Genomic DNA, 22,838 nt, shown 5'->3' on the forward strand with positions numbered 1-22,838 from the left:
GGTAATAGGTAAAACATTTCTTGTTAATCTAAATGATTATCACTATGTCTATTTGTAGCGTTACGAAAATCCTTTAATAATAAAAAAAAAATTAAATTAAATTAAATTTTTTGATTTCCAATAAAGTTTCTGTATATTTTATGCAAACATTTATGTACGACAGATTTAATATACATATTTAGTAAACATATAAAAAAAATAAATATTTTTTTCTAATAACATTAAAAGTTATATAAATAATTTAATACTCATTTATGTATGTACCAAACGATATAAATAAAAAAATTTAAAATAGGGGTTTTTTTAGTTTAAGAGTTTTTTATTATTCCTTTCAATTTTTAATAAAAATTAGCTATGTATATGGTACAAATAAATACATAAAAATATTTAGATTTTCAATTTACTTTTTCGTCAATGCCATTAGGAATATATTTTTCTTAAGAGTGGTACACAACTTATGTGAAGACATCTAGTTCTTCACTGCTTAACATGAATTACGATATTGATTTGAACTGAAGGCTTTCAAGCAACTGACTTATGTCAGTTTGACAAACTTTGCAGACCAATGGAACGCTACGTTAATCGCTCAATCAGGCAGCAGCAGCAGCAACAGCTATCTGGGCTTTTAAGCAAACATATCAATAACTGAAAATATAAATCAATATCAAACAAATGGCAAACGGTCCATGTAAGCACTAAATCAATGTGTCAATATGGGTAACTGATACACTAGAGATCGAACGTTCCAGCGCCAACGGAAATTGAATTATGTCTCCCCCCTAAGTGTAAGTCCAAGCTGTTGCGAGTTCCAACTTCCAACTCTAACTGCGACTCCAACTCCGACGCTGACTTCAATTGCAACTCCAATAAGTATCTAAGCATGCATGAATGAGCGCCTGAATGACTGAATGACTGAATGGTCGCCTGAGCGGCTGAGTGACAGACGTGGACAACTGCCGCTCAAATCAGGTGCTGCCACTTTTGTTCGACAAACGGACGTGAACGTCATCGATGTAGTGGACGTGGTTCAGGATTGCCTCTGCCTCTCTGGTTGCGACTGTGAGAATCTGTTGGCCAGTGGCGCAAATCTAACGTCAACGTCTGCGCAGTTTCCTTTGCGAACGGGTTTGCGACCGGCATTAGATACTCCATGCGATACGCATGCGATACGTTCGATAGTTTATGGTCTACAATTAAAATTGCGCGATTGTCGGCTGGCGACAGCATTTGATACTCCAATCAGAGGAGTAGCTACACAACTCAAAAGGGGATCAACAAAATACCAAATGTAATAAGAGCCAAAAGTATATTTTCTAACATTTCCTGACTACACCTCTGTTGTCTTGCCATGGTAGCAAACGCATTAAATGAAAATTAGTTGCAATAACATGAAAATTCATAGCTTAATATGAGTTCAACTACACACAAAGAAACGCTCAACAAGTACGGGTACGAGTATATTTGCCACAGGTAGCAAAAACTTTTACTTATACGATTTCGAGTTCGAGTTCGAGTACGATTGCGAGTACGAGAGCGAGTAGAGTACGACTTACTCGCCGGTCTCGACTGGCACATGGTAAATTATTGAGTTTCTATTGGAGATTGACATGTGAAAATGGTTATAAAAGGACTGTGTGAAATAAATAAATCAATTCTTGCATTCATTACCTATTTTTTAATGGTCACTTTAATTAACAATTAATTTGTGTGATTCGCATTAAAAGTAGTCTAAAACAGTTAATACATACAAATTTGATATGAGCTGGTATTAATAAATTAGATATTCTTAATGCTGTTAATACATTTAAATAATCCTAACTAATAATTTTTATAGAAAACGAAAAACTATCGCATTAATATATAACGTGAAAATTGGGTTCCAAATTAGATTTGATTGTGCCAATTAAATATTTAAATTTATAACCTACTGATAAGCAATACAATGAAAATGAAAGTGTCACACACTCTAAGCCGCGTAATAAAAATAAATACGAGTACGACGACGTGCTCAACCACTTTCGATAGGCAAAACTCACTGAAACTGGCACTTTTAAAATCGAAAACACGGTGGAAAAAATAGGCATCGAGTTAGTAGAGAAAAAAACAGCAAACACTTTGAAAACGGAAGTAGGAAGTGTGGCAATTAAATGGTGAGTGGCGAGTAAATCGAGAGTGGGTAAAATGACTGGTGGCCAAGAGGAGCAGGTGTTGAAGGGGCTTTTGGGGGATTGGAAAAACTCAGCGATGCAGCAACAGTGCTCAGCACTGCGTGAGGTGTTGGAATTATTGTTATTTTCGACCCAACTGACTGCTGGAAAAGCTGTTGATTTGTTCAATTGAGTGCAGATCTAATTTGTATTCACTGTTGTTTGGATGTTTTTTGTGTGCTCGAACTAAAGAGCTGGCAACATTTCGACAATTTGGCGCAAATAGTGCGGAAAGTAAAATCGAGGCGGTCAAAAAGCGGCCCAATGACCGTCAAAATACTCGTATATTTGCCCTTCACATGGATGCCACACATTGCTCGCTTAACCCAAGTCACTGGCTGTTAGCTTCTGTTTTCTCCACTTACCTTATTTTAGCGGTCAGCCGCAGAAATATTTCAAATATTTTGCTTTAGATTAGCAAAGTTTGCCGCAGCTAACGGCATTTGGTATGTTGCCAGGAGAAATCCATCAAAGGATCATCAAATTTGCAGTGACGTATTGGGTTTTTTGGAAACCAAAATTGGGTCCCAGACTGAGACACAAATGGAATGCGTCTACCAACAAAATAATACTTGACTCTACCTGCCTACTACACATCGGGCAGTCTAACTGCAGAGAGACAACGAAATCCAATAAAACATCAACACGAGCAGAATTATAACAACTAAGTAAACGTCTGTCACTCAGTCTCGATCTGGTCAGAATTTTGATCAGCCAAAAAGGAGCAGAAGAGCTGCCGAGAGAGATGGACACGGCAGCTGATCAAAGGCACCCAGCTTGATTGAAGGCTGAGGACATTGACGATTGCAGTGCAAATGATAATTTATTAGATTGCGATCTTTAGGCACAGCAAAAATGTTGCAGCCTCAATACACAACCCAAACAAAAAAAAAGGAATGAAAAAAGAGCAGAGTTGGAATTTTTATTGAATTAATTTCGTCTTTGTCTGCATTTCTAATTAAACCGAATTAATAAGAGCAACAACATTGCACTAATTATGCGTAGACCAAACTGGGCTACAACCGATCCTCAGCTTGATCTACGCTCTATCGAGCATCCATAGCATTAGCTATGCCCACCGACATCCAGCAGCTGCCCAGACGTTTTGTTTGGCGGCAGTCACAAAAGCATTTTGCAGTCGTTGCCAATGATGATGCCCCGCGATTATGATCAACCAGCTCCCCAGTCACAACGCTCGATGCCCTCTCACTCCATCTTTCTCTGCACTTTGATGTTTTGCGACACGCACGACACACTTACTGTGTGTTAGCCTTAGTCTCCAGACGGTGTGCCCTTGATGCCACTAAATGTCCAAATTGTTAGCGAAAGTGAGAGCCCATTGCCCACAGCTGATGCGAATGCGTCATAAATGGGTTAAAGCTGAAAGCAGTGAAGCATTCGATTAATCTGGCTAAGAAAAATCAACTGAAAATCACACAGTTGAAGTCTTATAATTTTTATTAAATATTATGTTTACTTTATAACTATTTATTTAGATATCTAGGAAAATATTAACCAGTTTCGATATTATTAAAAAAAAAACACAAATATTTAAAGTTTGAGAATAATGGTATTTAAATTGATGCAAAATATTTTTTTTCATACAATTTTTTGATTCATAAAATTTGTTATCGTTTTATGTACGAGTTCTTTTAATGCGTACTATTTAAATCTATTGATTAAATCCTACTTAGAGAAATATGTTAAATAATAAGAAATATGCTAAATATTGATTCTAGAATAATTCAAAGGACTTTAAAATTGTCCACAACAAAAGCCAAGCAAATTTTGCTATATGAAATTTAAAGATTAAGAAAAAAAAATTTTTTGGTCTAAAAATATGTATAATGCAAAGAAGGAATATTATATATTGAAGCCGTGAATAAAGAAAGTATTTTATAATATATTCTTCCAGATTATCAATTTGTATATTTGTTAGTTAGATATAATTTAACAAATTACGCACGATTATTAAACTTTTTGACAGATGACTTGGAAAAATGATTTGCCTACTATCATAAATTTGCCGCAATTTAAGACACATAATGGGCAATTTTTGCAATAGTCAAAATCTGATCAAATTAAAGTTAACATTAAGGGCAATCCGTCATAACGTGTGGAGGAGGCTTAACAGCTACAAAGTGGCAGGATTTCGGGTTCGAGGTAGCCCAGGGCATAGCTGCAGCTGTCTAACGATTGTTAGACGTAGCATAGAGCACAGAGAGCCCGTCAAATGGGCCAAGGATTAAGACGCGTAGAGCGTTTGCCGACGGCAATAGCCACAGACACAGCTTAATGACCGTAATGACCAACAGCAATAAGAGCCAGAGCAGGAGCAACGACAAGGACAACGATGAGGATACGGCTGATAATGTGCATGATACGGGCAAACACATGATGCTGCTGAAAAATTGTACAAATTACTTGAGTCCGGCACAGAAAGCAGAACGAGGCAAATGTATTCCCACAAATGAAATCATTTCGGACACAATGTTCTGTTTATATAGGATCATTGTGTTGAGGTCTAAGGATGAGTCTTGCAATGTCAGGTGAAGCGGGGTTGCTTGCCACGTCTCCAGCGAAGCGAGTAAGCAACCCCCGCGCCAAGGGCAGCTTTTTATTAATGATTCACAATATTATGTAGCGCGTATTTATCACATTTGTGTGTGCGACACACACACACACATACCCAACACACATTCACTCTTGAATAAACGACGGCGACAGGTATTTTGTAAGTAGAAAACTTGACAGACTTGTTTGTGATCCTTTTTTTTTGTTGTTTGGGTGTGCATATGTGTGTATGTGTTTGTATTATGACAAACGTGGCCTGTCCTTGCTAAACACAGGCACAGGACACAAGGCAAGCAACAATATACAAAGTAAGGGGCAAGGGGACATGGGACGGGGTGGCATGTGACTTTTTGGGCGACATGTTTTGCAGTTTTCCGGTTGACCGCAACAAAAGACATGATGTCACGCTGCCTGTGGCAAAGTGTGTGTGCGAGTGTGTCTTGTAACAGCAACTACAATGGCAGCGCGACAGGACAGCCTTTGTCAACACGCACACAGACAAGGGAACACTCTCCTCGTGTCAATTGTAACGTAGTCAAAAGGTCGGGCTTAAGTGACTTTATTAAGCGGTTTAAAAAGGGGCAGGTTACACTCTCACATACATACACACAGGTGGAGTCGCACACACATGTGTGTGTGTGACACTTGACAAGCTTGCGGCAATCCTGGCAGCTTTTGTTTGCCACTTTGCCGCTGCGACCTCAGGGGCACAACTTTGTGGGGGAGCAGTGGATTAGGAGAGACTTAAATGCTACTTTAAATAATTCCACATTTTTATTGACTTAAGACTGAAACTTAATAAACCGAAAATGTGTTTTTAAATTTTAAAAAATTTATTACTTGATTTTTTAAAATTGCGAATATATAAATAATTCTTCAGTTTCAAACACAGATTATCTACGCTCTGATCGTAAACCAATAAAAGAAAACTAGTAGGAAAGCTACAGTTGAGTGTGCTCAACTTTAAGATACCCGCTGACCATTTTTTATAAAACCATATTCCAAAAATATACCAAAATAATATACTAAAAATACAAAAATATACAGATTGCTGTATTTGGTACATCGATATTGTACTATATTCAAAATATTTCACTTTATCAGCCATAGCAACTAAGACCCGATTACCGAAGGAGTTATTTGTCATACAAAAATACAATTTTACAATTTTAATCTGATTGCAACCAAATTTTAATAAATCATATATACTGTAGTTAATAATAAACGTAACAAAAATCGGCTAAATTACGAAAATTTTACAATTGCCAAATTAGATTTCGTTAGAATCTCAATGAAGAAATGCTTAACTTTTTTAATTTTCGCTTTAATTATCATTTCAAGTCTCACAATTCGATGGATTTTTAAAAAAGTCAAAGCAACTAAGACCTGATTGCAGTAGGCATAAACGTAGGCGTAACTTCGACAATTTTTATCCGGTCGGAGCCATATCAACCAAAATTGGAAATCATAAATAGCTTAGTAATTACTGTGGGTGCCAGAAATCGCAACTCTAGCTTTAAAATAAAGCTTGTTATCCGGTTTTCTTCAATTTGCAGATACGGAAGTGTGCGAAACAAAAATTAAAAAAAAATCTTCATCGAGCACAAATATCAAGTGCTGTTAAATAAAAATAAATTTAGACTTTAAAATAAATAGGTTTTCGGTCTTTTCCTCAAATACAAATAGTTTAAAATAATGCAATATATAATTATATCTTCTGCCTTAGTTTATTAAATTCAAAGAAATTTAATTTAATGTATGCTCAAAACAGATTTAGCTAAGACTCTTATGGTGTTTCTTAAGCTGCTCAACTCCACAGCCGCTTATCACTAAGGATCAGGCTTGTACGATAAGGACTTCCCACATTCATTAAAAATTTGTACAGAAATGTTCCGCATCTCAACCCCATCAGGGGCGTCAGCGAGAATTTTCTTATCATTACATTTTCATTTAGTCTTCCGCTGTTTTAAATCACTTACATACACTCACATGTGTGTGTTCTTGTGCCTTATAATTTATGGGCCACATGTTACCTGACAAAAGGTAACACGGCTATGAACTGAGAGAAAAAACGGTGAAGTGAAAACAATGCAAGGAAAATTTGAAAATGGTGGCCAGAACGCAAAACATTCTTTTGTTACCTTTTGGCTAAGAATTTCACGCTGATTTATGAGAGTCGCTAGGAATGCGATTTAATTTTGTTTGTTTTTGTTTTTTAGGGAAAATAATTCTAAGTACCGAAAGTAGAAAGCATATTTAATTATTGTTGAGTATTGTACACTCCTGCCCAAAATTATACGACACCTCTAAATTTTTTGTTTCGGCGCTTGTGGCAGAATGGGAAAACGAAAAAGATCAAAACAAAGTATGAGGAAAGATAGCACAAAGAGTAATGCACAAAATGAGATATTGTTGACTCTGTTTGGATCTCCCGTTTTCAAGTAACGGTAAAAAAAGCACACACGCTTCAATTTTAGCTAGGCTGCACGTGTATCAAAACTATACGACACATTTCAATTTTTGCTGCTGGAGAGAAAAATTTGGTGGGAATTAAATTTTTTTATAGTTTTATGAAACATTTAATAAGTTTAAAATAAAATGCCGCATGGTTGCATATTAAATAATGAAGAAAATGGAAGAAATAAAGCTAATAACGATGTCGGCTTCAATATAAGCCAAATATCGAAGATGTTGGGTCAAAAATGATGTGTGATCATCAAATTTATAAGTGATATGGATGCATACGGTTTTAAACGCAGCTCCGGGAGAAAACCCAAACAGTTTGATAGTGATAAACGACGCACAATAAAAAAATTAACCAATTCATTTGCATCATACTCCTCCCTTGCTGCTTGTTTAAGTAATCCTATGTCTCAGTTGACTATCTGGCGAACTTCCAAACCTCGGATAATATTGTAAGAGGAGTTTTAAGAAAGACTTGGTACTTAAAACACCAAAAAAAAATTACGTCTTCAAAAAAAAATTGAAGATAAACTGGGTACTCGGTATGGAAATTCACCTTCATTTTGTTTATGAAGATTTTATCAATATTTCTCACTAAGATCATTTTTTCTGATGAGAAAATATGTAATCTGTATGGCCTAGATGAGTTTCGACATTATTGGCGAGATTTGCATAGAGATCCTCTTATGTTTTCAAGGCGCAATTTCCGAGGTGGATCCGCAATGGCTTGGAGAGCCTTCCATGCGTCTGTAACGCATTATCTGTGCTTCACAAGCTCACGAATGAATATAAAAAGTATTAGAGAATCGTCTTCTACCATTTTTGAAACATAACGAGGAAAAAAATGTTTTTTTTTATGTGGGATAAGGCATTTATTCATAAATGCAAAGTAACGCAACGGGGTTTTAAGGAGCATTACATAAATGTTTTGAATTGCCCAGCCTACTTTCCTGGCCTTAACCCAATATAAAACAGATGGAGTATCTGAGCCAGTCGAAATTATGCCGAAAACAGTAAATTTGAGACCGTCGACGTAAGATTTTGATGCAATGGTCTTTCCCAGGCCAAATAATTAAAAAAAAAATTAATTAATTCAATGTCTAAAAGAATTTTTGAACTAAAAAAAGATCAAAATGCTGTTATTAACTAATAATCTTAAATAATTAATCAAAAAATAAATAAAATCTTGACTGTGCATAGAAATATTGAAATGTGTCGTATAGTTTTGATACACGTGCAGCCTAGCTAAAATTGAAGCGTGTGTGCTTTTTTTACCGTTACTTGAAAACGGGAGATCCAAACAGAGTCAACAATATCTCATTTTGTGCATTACTCTTTGTGCTATCTTTCCTCATACTTTTTTTTGATCTTTTTCGTTTTCCCATTCTGCCACAAGCGCCGAAACAAAAAATTTAGAGGTGTCGTATAATTTTGGGCAGGAGTGTAGCTTTAAGCTAAAAGTCAATGACCCAAATCGGTTATCCTTAAGTCGAAAATCAGACAAAGGAGCATCAATATCATCGTCGATGATTCACGAGTTTCACCAAGCACTTGACAAATGAATTAGCGCAATTCACTCTGCAATGGCAGAGGCAATGATGTCGCATACAATGCGTGTCTTTCAATGCAAAAGTCAAAGTGTCAGGCCAACGTCGAAATAACAGTTCACAGAGCACAAGCTCAATGACAAACAAACAACAGCAGCAACAACAACAACAATCAGCCGCTTCCTGTCGAAACATTGCAAACTTCCGACTGCCAAAGGAACTGGCGAAAACATATGCCGGCGGTGTGGGTCGCTTTGACTTCGACTTCTGCCACAGCTACCAGAGCAAAGCAAAGCAAAGCAAACCAAATCCAAATCCGACTCCAGGCAGCGAGTGTAGTTGAAATATTTTTGGTGATTTATTTGCAGCGCGTAGTTTGTGGCATGTTTGCCGACAACAACAGCAACAGCAACAGCAACGGCAACAGCAAAGTCAGCGCCAATAAACAAATTGCCGACGCATTTTGTCAGCCTTACGGGCCAGGATTATGTTAAACAAGCAGACCGACTGACTGCCTGCTAGTTTGGCTCTTTGACTTCTTTCTGTCTTCGCTGTCTGTTCGTCTGAGTGGCGCTGTTTTTGGGGTTCACAGTGACTGGCATGTGTTCCTTGGGACCCAACTCTAACACCGACAACAACTTTGTCAAGTGATTTAAATGTGCCGATTTATAGCGCCACTTAATTTGCCATTGAATTTGAATCAATTTATGTTGAACAGTATGATCTTGCAAATTGGATAAAGGCGCTGAGATAGACGATGACTTGAAGATTTTATCGGAAAAGAAATTCAAATATTTCAAGTGCAAATATTGGTAAACTTAATTAGAGGTTGAATAAAGAATTATTAAAAATAATATGAATGATAGAAGAAAGATAGAAAATTTCTAGATGTGTGTATAGACAGCGTCATATATGAAGTCTTTAATGGTATGTGATCATAGAATTCATAATTTTAGATAAAATAAATATTTAAATAATTCCATTATAATATAATTCTTCAACAATTTGACACACTTGTATGCTGGTGAAAGGTGAATGAATTTAACAATTGGCATAGCAATAAAAGTGGCGGTGTTCACTGAAGAAGCTAACAGCACTTCTACCGACTTGCAGAGGAACAAAATTACGGGAGCTCGAGTCATTGGCAAAATTGTAGTCAGCTTTATTATGGGACGACAGTAGCGCCTGCAGAAAAATAAATCACAGAAAAATGTCTTTAATCTTGGCGCCTGAAGTTGAGCTCTTCGACCTGAGTCGGTAGTCGACTCTTGACTGTTGACTGCCGACTGCCATTGCCACTGCCATGGAAGCTGTTGCACTTGCAGTGTGGCAAGCTGGGACGCCTTAACGCTGACCATACATCATCAGCTGTGCCACGCCCACTTATGAGTGTTTTGTCGCCTTAATTACTAGTCAACGGTTGCGACCGTGTTGTCTATTTGTACAGCATGGCAACTGCAAAATCCCATTCTCAGCTCTGCGTTGCGTTGCCTACAGTGTTGTGTGCTTTGATGAATGAATGAAATGCGGCGCACAAAGACACAACAACAGGCCCTCAGATGATTGCTATGTATATCATTTGTCAAGGAGTGCATTGAATGCACTCATAAGCGCCTGCGGGCCACACAGCGGAAGCTGTAATGAGTTATTCAAGTCAGAAAGCGTCAATTCGTAATTGTCATTAACTAACTCGCTTTTTTCGAGCCAGTTAAGACAGACTTTGCTACCCACAACAGCTTTCTCACACACATCCACTTCATTCTCGTACCGAGAAGTTGACTTGATAAAACCACTAAAAATAATTTACGACTTTCGAAGGAATTTAAATTTCGACGCCATCGCTCTACCTCAGATATTCAGATACCAGATACTTGGCTCAGATGCTCGGATACTTTTTTACCGCAACGCGAAAATTTATGTGTGGATTCGCATGTGTAGAACGTCTTCAGCTATTGCTTCAACAACCTGTTTGTGTGCACACTCCCCCACAACTTACATTTGTACACATTTGTACGAGAGTATGTGCACTTGGAGAGGGCTTTTTATTTCCGTTTAGATAAGTTTATTTCATAAGCGACACTAAATTATATGCCAAGAATGTTGTTGTTGCTGGTAGACATCTTGCTTATTGTTCTGCTACTGCTGCTGTCGCTGTTGCTGTCGCTGTTATTGTAATTTATGCAAAAATATTTTCGTTGAAAAATACGATTACCACAACCAAACCCCAATCCAGCTCTAGCTCCTTGAGGCGGCACTCTCTTTCCCTCTTACTCTCTGTATCTCGTTGTCTTTCTCTCACTCTTTCACAGATGTAACTGCCATATCTGTTGAGGCCTCAGACCCAGTTTCAGTTCTCAGTTCCCAGTTCAGGCCCAGCACGTACGAATAGTTTTGATAAATGTTTGACTTGGTTAGCGCATGTTGGCCTTCTCCTTTCGAATAGAAGGCTATAGAAAGGGCACTGCGAGATAATAAAATACACGTTGCAGGTTGGGATTTGACTTGTGGTTGCTTCAGTCGTGCTTTGTTTGCTTAATGTACGACAACCACACTTATTTTTATAGCTACTTATACTAAAATTAATTTTTTATTTATCACTTTAAAACCATTCACGAAATCTTAAACTAATTTTAGTGCATTTCTCAATAGGACATGTACAGCGGAATTTCAAGTATGAGAAGAACTTCTAATTTGTGGCCAAGTTTAATTGAAAGCACATTTTTGGCAGGGGAAAAAGCACAATCACGTAGACAAAAGTGACATCCTCGAGACAGAGACTAAAGGAAAAACTAGAATTTCAGCTGCAATGTCAAAAATGCAATTTCCTAAATAAATCTCTCTCCCCCTCAGGAACACAACCCCCATCGACTGCAAAGACCATTGGACACAACGACAACAACAACAGCGGAATAGTTTCTATCCTTGTTGTGGGCGTTGCCCAAAAGAGAGTTGAGTGTACTCACGATAGACTTGCAGCGTCTGCAAATCTGCATAGACGCCTACTTTTCCTGGAGGAGAACTTGACTGCGCACAAAACACTGCGCCAAATCGCAGTCAGACAAACCACGCCCCAAAATGCAACTAAAATGACTTTTAAGGGTGAATTTAATAAACGAATTTAGATTTGTAGCTCGTACCAGCTGCAAATCTGCAAAGTAAAAGCATTTCTATTCATGTCCAACAAAGTTGACATTGACAGTTCTAGTATCTTTTATAATTATGTCCCTAAGGTTACAAAAACAACAAAGACAAACAATTTCTTGGGCTTATTAATTTCATTTCTAGTTTTTTATCAAAGACTTACGATGTAATTTGCATGAATCTAAATTGTCATATAATGAATATATTTTATTTATTACATTGCTAAGAAATATTTTTATACCAGCTATCAATAGGCTAGAAGGGTATTATAACTTAGTGCCTGCAGGATATGTAGGTAAGAGACAGAAGGAATCAACTCCGAACCCATTCAGCGTCAACAGCCGAGACGATGTCCGTTTGCTCGTATGAAACACTGTATCTCTGAAATTGTAAGAGATAAAGCTATAATTTTTTCGTCAAGTTTGTTTGCCACACCGACATCTGATCTATTTTTTATACAAATAATAACTACAGTATTTCCGATTTCTAAGTATATAGATGCGATCGGATAAAAATTGTTGAAGTTATTTATTTTGTATGAAAAAAGGCCTATTGCAATCGGATCTAAGTTGATATGGCTGACAATCTGGTATATTTTGTACAATATCGACATATATAGCAAATAAAGCCTACGGATTACTTTTGTATTTTTGTGGTATAATGTTGGTATTTATATTTTAGTATTTTTGTGGCATAGTGTTGGTATACGGTTTTATTGAAAATAGGTAGCGGGTATATCACAGTCGAACCCACTCGACTTTAGATTTCTTACTTGTTTTAATAGATAGATTCAAGAGTAAATATGACTACATTTTTTTATAATTAAATGCAAAAGTTTCATAAACTACTGGTTGTTCGTTGACATGCAAGCATTTCTTTTCAGCCGGATATAATAATAACATATAATTTATAATACATTATATGTTTGTGTTTTCTTAATGGATTTATATTCTGATTCTGAATTATAATGAAATGATAATTAAAATGGTTATATTTAAGCTATCGTATATTTTAACATCAATAGAAAAATTACATGTTAATTTTATAAAGAAACACTCCCAACGTATCAACTCTACTTCTAGGAATTAGAAAGTTATGATATAACCATCAAGAAATTAAAATGTGCGCTTCAAAAGATCATATACTCGTTGCCGAAGAGGTTAATCTTTAGATTACATTATTAAATACATTTTTTATAAATACGAAACATAATTGATGTAGTTGCAGTATTCCTAATAAGCCTAACTATCTATTACAAGAGTTCTAAACCTCTGTCCGTTGCCGTTCCGCTGAATGACTAATAAAGCACCGAAGCCAAAGGGTTAACATAGGAGTAAAGTACTAGTAGTTGAACCCACCTGTATAATCAAGTAAGGAGAAGAACGCTTATCGTCTGCCTTTGCAGCTATTAAGCTATAAACTGAGGGAATTACTTGCTAAGAGCGACGAAGGGTGTCTGTCTTCGAGCCAGAATGGGACTCAGACTTAGCCACAGACTCAGACTCAGACTCAGACTTAGAGACTGCAACTGGAACTGTGACGGGGACTGGCTCTTCATGCTTTTAATTATTGTTTACATTAAATGGTCATGAGTCTGGCGAGTCGAGCGAGCGCATTGGGCGTAATTCGCGTTTAAGCCACGACCGTGTACTTAAACAACGATTAAGCCCAGCCCAGGCCAGACACAGTGCCTTGTAATTAGCTGTTGCTGCAGCTGGGATCCGATCCCTGTGAGAACTTATCTCATATATATGCTTTGTACTTTTGTATGATCATTTCTATTAGTGGGGCAACAGGTCAATGAGGAATGCGTAATACCCGAATGTCTCGAAAATGTGGAACAACTTGAAATATTGGCACTTCCTGTACCCCTTTAATTTACTTTTAAATGTTGTGGCGACTTTTCAAAAGTTTTTAATTAAACACTTTAGAGTGCCGACTGACTTTGTGGTGTGTGTTGTTTTAAAATTTCGCTTTATCATCGCGGCCTGTGAATTTCTGCACACGTCATTTCCCATTGGCATGAATTTGCATTTTCACCAACTCATTTCAATATCCTTTTGCTTGTTTTCATTGAGTAAACGTTGTGGGGGGCGCACAGACCTAGACCTAGACGACGACTACGACTTCGACTACGATGTCGACAAGGACGGAAGTCATTTATTTAATATGCGCCGACATTATCCTTTATTATGGCGGTTTTGCATTTCTCTGCCTTATGAGCTGGCACGCCATCCTAGGGGTAAAGCGAGTTCAACTAGAGCCTGTCCTCATGTAGCCTGGCTTGCTTGCTCTGTCCTGGGCACTGACGTCCTGATTGGGTCCCTTTTGACTTCTCCATGCTCAAGAGTGTGCTATGTGAATTCAATTTTGGTAATGGCTTGGTTGCTTTTTTTTATTGTTTCAAAATCAATTAAATGCTTTGAAGTATTAAAGTCGTTCTTTCAGAGAATCGATTGAGATTGAGTTAAGATATTAAATATCTTATTTCTTAAGCTATAATTTTATTTACTTTCATATTGTATAACTCTACTAATTCTTATTAATTAAGTACGTATTCTTTTAGTATAAATTATTATTATTTTATTGAAATAACGAATACATTTCCTTATTGCAATGATATGAGCCAGAGCAACTAAGGCTTGCAGTCTGAAATTTTTAATATAAATATATAAAGCTAATTACTTTTTTGACTCGTTTTTCATTTATAAAGTTAATTAATGTTGATATTATTCAAATATTTAATTTATTGTTTTTGTATTAACAAGAGTATGTAATATATAATAATAGCCAATTTTATGCCAATAATGTTAATTAAAATTATTTTTAACTCTAGTTGAATAACAATAATTTATAAGTAATTTTGTCTAATGATTATAAATAATCAATGATGGCCCTACCTTTAAATAAGCATATTTGTTTTACCATAAAATTGCTCTTTACTTACACTCAATAACTGCTACAATAAAAATACGAGGGTCAATAACAGTATCTAAATCGTTTTATGGTCAACATCATTGACATTTCACGCCCAAGGGAACAAAACTTTTATTGTCTGACAGAAAGTTTTTATTGGCAATTTCTTGGTTTATTATGTTCACTTCACTTTAAGTTTCTGCAAAAGTTATGCACTACATTTTGATAAAGTTGCTTTAATTCTATTCTATTTTGGCCAATCATATTTCAATTGTTTCTTTGCTAATTTCTCGTCAAGATTTATGCCTCTTATACGAAATTTAATAAATAAGGACATATTTCAATATCGAAGTGGAGGCGGGCAACTCTCTCAGCCTGAATTCTCCCCTCCATTGCTGCATTTCTTTCTGAATTATACACAGATTTGTCGCGCTCTTTGCTATCTGAAGGAATGGAATTGGGGTAAGACTGAGTCTTTAGCATGTCACCAAATTCTCATGTGTCTTCGTAGTACACAACTTTTCCCTTCCTATCGCAGCTTTCACAAAAGGTCTGCTACTTGGCTTCCTTTTGGAGATTTTTCTTTCCTCGGCCATGGACACATAAATCATTATTGTCGCTGCGTTTATTTTGATTTTGACAGCACAAACACTTATGTATTTTGCTGAGCATCTCTCTATGAGCATCTCTTTGTGTGTGAGGCGAGACAAAGCCATTATAACAATTTAATGTCTGTTAAATTTGACTTTAAAATTGTGCTTCAAATACCGAATATTCATTTCTCTCGTCTCGCTTTTGTTGGTTATCGCAATCTGAGGACATGTTTGGGTTCATTTAATTAATACATTTTATAAATCATAAGTATCCTTCAAGCTATATACCCAGCTTCCATTTATGCTGACTGCACCCACAACTTTTCATGCCGGACATCGTTGGACATTTGCTAAATGACCACAACACTTAGGCCAAGATTTATAATAGCCGAGTTGTTGTTTACTTTTCACTGCACCGAGAGAGCAGAAGACTTGAAGGGGGTCTCGCAATGTGCACACTTCATTTAGCCGCATGCCTTTTGGCCCAAATGCCTCATTCCATTGGCATTGGCAACCGTAAACCATTCTCCAGCATACCGGACCAAATTACAAGCGTTGATTAGTTTGCTTAGCTAAAAAATAAAACCCCACACCGAGCTGTTGGATGAGTTTAAAACACAATGTAAGCGCAAAAAAACAGAGCCAGAGTTATTTGTAATAAATTTAAGTGTGTGCTCGGACTCTGACTTGGACCAACAGCAAAAAGGTAACACCCCAAGTTACAGTTTCTAATTTATGACAAATGCACATGTTCGTCTTAAAGTTTGCGGACCTGAACCTAGACCTGTGGACCTGCACAAGCCGCACACAAAACTTATTTCTCAATGGGTTTTGTGGTTTCATAATGCCCTGCTCTCTGTTGTGATTTTCAATTTACTAAAATTTGCATACCAAAGTGTTGCGCAAATTTTTGTAGTGTTTTTTAGAGTCTCGAGTTTCTGCAATATGATAAATGGCCGAGCAGGCGGATCGAAATATGAGGCTGTGCACGAAATGTTTATTTCAAATAGTATTTGCAATTGCAAATCTGATTTATATTTTAAATAGTTTTTTTTAAATGTATTTATATTTGCTTTATTATTTACAAGTTTCTTATTTTTATACAATAATTGCAGAGGGATTTATAAATCCTAAAAATTTAGTGGCGATCAGATAAAATTTTTAAAAGTTATTTAAGAAATACTTTTGTATGGTAATAACGCCTACAGCAATCGGGTCTAAGCTGATCTAACTGATATCTGGAATATTTTGAGCTCTATGGTATATTTTGAATGCAGGACAATATCGATATACCAAATATAGCTTTTAGTACATTTGTTAAATATGCTTTTACTAAAATAAATATTAACTATAATAATTATTAAAATTATTCCGAAATTTCTTAAGATTACTTCTGAACTCATTGAAATAAATTATACTAAATTCTTGTCTATAAAATGATAGTGATTTTGACGTACTTAAGTATATAGTATATATTATATTGTGTAGTATTTTACGAAAACTCTTTAAGTGTTCTGAATTCTGTATGCTATCGGGCTGAGCAATCTGAGACACGCCTCTGTCTCAGTGTTGTTGTTCCTCATCAGTGCCAAAAACTATTTTCAATTACAAATCTGTGAGGGCAGAGGAGCACACCTCGAAAGTTCATGTGGATAGTAGATGTCGCAAAAAAGATGGCATAACAATTTAATCACAGCATGTGGTCGGAATATCAAATTTTCGTATCGAAAACGTATAACTCAATGGTATTGGACTCGGCAATGGCAAAAGTCAGCAATTACTTAAAACGGCGCGGCGTGTGTTTTGTCTCTAAAAAGCAGCGCAGCCTGCACAAAAGGATAATAGTGCTGAGACCAACGAATTTTGCCCGCTAGTTTTGGAATGTGGTCCAACTTGGCATATATTTATTTATAGAAAAGCATTTCGGTGGCATTCTGTGGAAGCAGAAGATGCCCATAAATCACTCGACAGGGCCAGCAAAAGGATGTGAATTATATACAAGTAATTTGACATGCCCGCTTGCTTGTGGGCGCCAAGGACACGGGGGTTGCATGTCCTCGCAGCGCGAGACGATGCCAGAGCAGCAGATAAGCATAACTAGCAAATATTTCGGTGACTTTTTTAGACTCCAACCAGCATTCACACAAAAGTCACGAGTCGATCTGGCCTAGAGCTGAAACGATAGTCGTGACTGATGCTTTGTGTCACGAATATTCTTTTGAGCTCTCTAATATTAATTTTATATAAATTATATTACTAATCAGGGCATAATATATATTGTTATTTCATTTTCTGAGAATATTTTAGACTATAAAGTAACGAGTTTAAATGGACTAGTGATGAAACATTGAGATTGCGTGCTTTACGAGTCACGAATATTCTAATTTTCTTTCCAATTTTAATTTTAATATATATCTTGGCTCGATTTTAGATGATTCTGTTAGACCCCAAGGTTTTTCACTTTATAGATAAAATGATAGGCTTGCTTTCCGATGTGTATTATACTTAAGAATCTTATATTAAATATTGATTATTCATAAGTATCCATCTAATAGAGATATTTCCAATTATCAAAAATGTATTTTTGGTTATTCTCTTCTTTTCTTAATCAGCATACACCCAAAAGTTACGAGTCTATCTCATCTATAACTGAAATGATAATATCATGAATACTCTCCCGTGTTTTACAAAAATTCGTTTTACTATATACTATACACATATATATATCAATATATGTATTGGTAATATCATAAATTTCTCATCTCTTCATCTTTAATTATTTAAAGAATAAAACAAGTAAGAAAGCTACAGTCGAGTGTACTCGACTGTGAGATACCCGGTACGCATTTTAAATAAAATCAATAAATTTTGCGGTATTATTCTCAAAATATACCAAATATACTGCAAAAATGCTAAAAATATACCAAATAGTATATGTGGTATATCGGTGTAGTACCGCATTCAAAATATACCATAGACGGCACAATATACCAGATTGTCAGCCAAAGCAATTAAGAGCCCTAGTAAGTGGGCGTTTTTGCCCATACAAAAGTATTTCTTTAATAACTTCCAAAATTTTTATCTGATCGCAACATTCTCAGGAATCATAACTACTATAGCTTTTAAATTACACTTGTTATTCGATTTTTTTGATTTGCGGGGGCGGAAGTGGGCGTGGCAAAAATTTGAAACAAACTTGATTTGCGTGCAAACATAACAAATGCTGTCGAAAAAAAATTATAGCTCTATCTCTTATAGTCTCTGAGATCTAGGTGTTCATACGGACGGACGGACGGACGGACAGACGGACATGGCTATATCGTCTCGGCTGTTGACGCTGATCAAGAATATATATACTTTATAGGGTCGGAGATGCCTCCTTCTACCTGTTACATACATTTCCTGCCGGCACAAAGTTATAATACCCTTCTACCCTATGGGTAGCGGGTAAAAAAATTCATTTTGAAATTGATGAAGAATTCAATCAAAATTATTGTTAAGGAAATTATAATTACAAACTAAAAATTACAATTATATAAAATAATTCACTTTACTATCTGGCAGTATTCATTCAGCTGTAATGACTGAATATATGAATGATATTGAATGTCGAGTACTCATCGCATTACATTCTTTTAATTAGCATTAACGCCATACTTTACGTACATATATGTATATGGATATAGGTTTCTGTTCGTTTTGAATTTTAAATCAGCTCTACGTACGAGTTATACGTCGTTTCTGTGTGTATTTGTCTGTTCGTGGTCAGTCTGCACACTGGAATATTGGCTATTCATGAAATGCTTTTTAAAATTATGTCATTAACATTGCTACTTGCGCCGGGACTGGTTTGACTTTGACTCTGGCTGAGACTCAGACTGAAGCTCTGAATCTGGCTTTGGCTTTGCTTCTAGCTTAGTTATGGGCTTTCGAAAGACCCCAGCCGGTTGTACGAGTAAATTCTCGTACTCGTAATTATGGCATATTTTAATTGTCTGCATTTAGAAATTGCTATTGAAATAGTATTGGCATTAAATGCTTGTAAATAGCGTTTTACAATTATTTCATTAGATGCGGTTCTTTTAATGAGTTTCAGCCTTTAATACACTTTGTGCGTTAAATGAAATACATAAAATAGCTGACCACTACACTTCAATCAGCAAAGCCAAATAGAACTGTTTAAATACTTTATAAAAATGAAGACTCTAGACTTATACATACATATTATATATATTTTTCAATATATCATATCTATGATTGCAAACAGACAGAATTAAAAACGATCAATATAAATTCAAATATTTTTAAACAATTAATGACATATAAATTCTGAAAAGAAAATATTTGAACATTTATCTTTTTAAATCATTAGTCATAATATATCACTACAAAAATGCTGCCCATTTCTCTAAAAACTTTTATATTACTTCGGTTTAATTATGATAACATTTTAATATACTAGAAAGTCTCATAAGGTTACATATAGTTATTGCCTAAAAAAAGTATTGGTTCAATAAAGTCCACTATAACAAATTTTATTTTTTCCATGTAAAAAAACTCAGAAGCTTAATTTATATGAAAAATCGGCCCTATGACCAATTAAGAAAATAATTTTATATAACGATGATACGAATAGATACAATTTTTAACTGTTTTACTTTAGGGGATTGAACACTTTTTATTATGATAAATGCATACTGAGTGTCTACATAAATTGTGGATCTATTGGCAATTGTTTTTCCTAAACTCAAGGCAGAAAATTTCAAGATACGCCATAAAACTGAAGCAAATTAATTTACTATGGAACTAATTTATACTTTAATGAATTGTTTAGTTCCTCTGTTCAGTTTCTAACATATACTGACTTGCCTTTTTCAGTTTTAATTCCGTTGCCAATGAGTCGAAAACTTGGGTATTTTATAACGCTCCTTCTAGCGTTAAGTCAGATGTTCGGATTCACAGCTGGCGAAGCGATTGCCTTGAATCCAAAGATTCTAAGTGGTGTTCTCCACAGCAATGACTTGGTGCTGATTCTCTTCTATTCAGAGCAATGCAGATATAGCATGCAATTCATGCCCGTCTTCGATGCAGCTGCTGATCAGTTGAGGGCAGAGTTTGGTGACAACGGCAAGGTCTCATTGGCGAAGCTCGATTGCGCAGCTTATCCTAATTTGGAGGATAGATTCAATATTGGTAAATATCCAACAATAAGGATATTCCGATTTGGTCGAGTTGGAAAGATCGAATATCGCGGAGAACGTACATTGGATGCACTTATTCAATTCATCCACAAGGAACTCCGCGATCCCATAGAAGAGTTCTGTTCAATGAGTGATCTGCAGCAACAGAAGAACCAAAAGAATCTCGTACTTGGATACTTTGAGAGTAGCAATCACCTGGAGTACGAAGTATTTCGCAAGACTTCTCTTGCTCTGCGAGATTATCATTGCCATTTTTATGCCAGTTTCGGAGATTCTGCCAAGTCCTTGAATCCATCTGGTAGAAATAAAATTGTCTTCCAAAAAAATTTGGCTCTCGCTGAAGAGGAGGACCTCTCTAGCGACTATAATGGAAGCATGTCTGGCTTCAGTGAAATGTACAAATGGATCCATGACAAATGTAAACCGATTTTTCGCGAACTGACCTTTGACAATGCCGAGGAGATCTCTGAAGAGGGACGTCCCTGGGTGATACTTTTCCACCAACAAAGCGATGTGAAATCGGGCCATGAATTAGAGAAGGTTATTCAAATGGAACTTATGGATGAATTGGATAAAGTCAACTTTGTCTCCGTCGATGCAACGACATTTGACTTTCTTTTTGACATTGATCGAACAGAAGAAGAGTTGCCCGTTATATTTATCGATTCGGTCGTACACATGTATGAGTTTCCCAAATTCGAGGATATTTATATACCGGGCAAACTGAAACAATTCATTCGTGATCTATACACAGGCCAACTTCATATATCGCATCATGTTGAGGAGTTTTTAGCTGGCGAAGGTGATGAGGAAGATGATAATCGTAATCAAATTAAACCTACTAAAATAGAGGTCTCAACTCTGGCAATGCAGGAGGAAGCAACTACAGCCAAAACACGACATAAATCAAAACTTAAGGATTACTTGCCATCAAGAAATCGCTATACTATGAGAGATGAATTGTAAGAAGAAAATAATTTAATATTGAGTTATATTAATAATATTTTCAATGTGCAAATTTGAGCATTTCTTTCTTTCACTTATAAAGTAAGAGCTTTAATTATGATTTTATAGGAATTACTAATCCAATGTCCAAGTATGAAAATATTTGCACATAAGCCATATTTGCTGGCATTGGCATTCATAATAAGTGGATGTACGTGGGGAGCAGCACAATGTGGCATAGGGATGCATAGGATGCTTGCTCCTAGTTCGGCATTTGATGCCTCTTTATGGCTACTGCGACAAATCGAACACCAGCCAATATGGACATGGCTCGCCATTGAGAACCAACTAAAGACGGGGCACGTGTCTTCTTCAAGCGAGACTTCATGGTTGATGCTTCTTAGTTGCTTGGTTGCTTGTTGTTGATTCCAGGAACCAACCAACAACATTGGCTAACAAAGTATCGCAACCATTTGAATACGCAGCAAGGAGTCTGATACAGCAATGTTAATGAACTCATTAGTCAATCAAACTGACAGTGAAATAAAAAGTCTGTCTAGCAAGAACTGCAGCTAGAAACTAGAACTCAAATCCTTGGGGGTATCGCCTGAAAAGGCAGCGCCACACAGACCAAACACTTTTACTCATAAATTGTCATAATTATTAATAAATTTATGGACTTATTGCAGCATGAGACTGCCTTAAAGAGATTGGACATGGTAGTCCGAACAGAACAAAACCGAATCGAATCGCGTCGAGTCGAGTCGTGTTGTGTCGAATCATTGCTGCGTCCAGATTGGAAAACAGTTGGCTCCAACTCGGTTGCATCTAATGAGCGTCAATAGCGCGTGCCACGCGCATGTGCCAAATGCGGCACCTTCTGCTGTCCTGGCCCGGCCAGGCTTGGCTTGGCTTGGCTTGACTTGACTTGGCCTCCACTGCAATTACAGAGTTTTCCATAGTCGGCCTGACGTTACTCGCGTACTCTTTTTGGTGCGCCTCGCTGGCAGCTGCTGCCACCAAAAAGGTGTTGCATCTTTGGCCCGACCATGCCCACCATAAATAACTGCCAATAAATGTCAACGTTTTTGGGGCGCATTAACATAGTGGAGAGAAGGAGCTAAGCTGATTCCGCTGACAGCTGACTGTTTGACTGTTGACTGATGGCTCACAACGAATCTGCGAATCCAACAAAGCTGTCATCTCTAAAAGTATCTGTATCTCTGCCTGCTAATGTATCTGTATCTGCTG

The 22,838-nt window shown here is 36.5% G+C and overlaps 1 protein-coding gene across 1 annotated transcript; it reads left to right on the top strand.

Annotated features, from left to right (window-relative positions):
• The first annotated feature begins 4,511 nt into the window (after positions 1-4,511).
• LOC127565911 (endoplasmic reticulum resident protein 44) lies at positions 4,512-21,608 on the top strand. The gene is made up of 2 exons (XM_052006830.1): positions 4,512-4,620; positions 20,377-21,608. Exons 1-2 carry the CDS (start codon positions 4,512-4,514, stop codon positions 21,606-21,608), a joined length of 1,341 nt encoding a protein of 446 aa, XP_051862790.1.
• Positions 21,609-22,838: the final 1,230 nt, after the last annotated feature.

The sequence above is a fragment of the Drosophila albomicans genome, chromosome 2R (assembly GCF_009650485.2).
Source record: "Drosophila albomicans strain 15112-1751.03 chromosome 2R, ASM965048v2, whole genome shotgun sequence".
Lineage (NCBI taxonomy): Eukaryota > Metazoa > Arthropoda > Insecta > Diptera > Drosophilidae > Drosophila > Drosophila albomicans.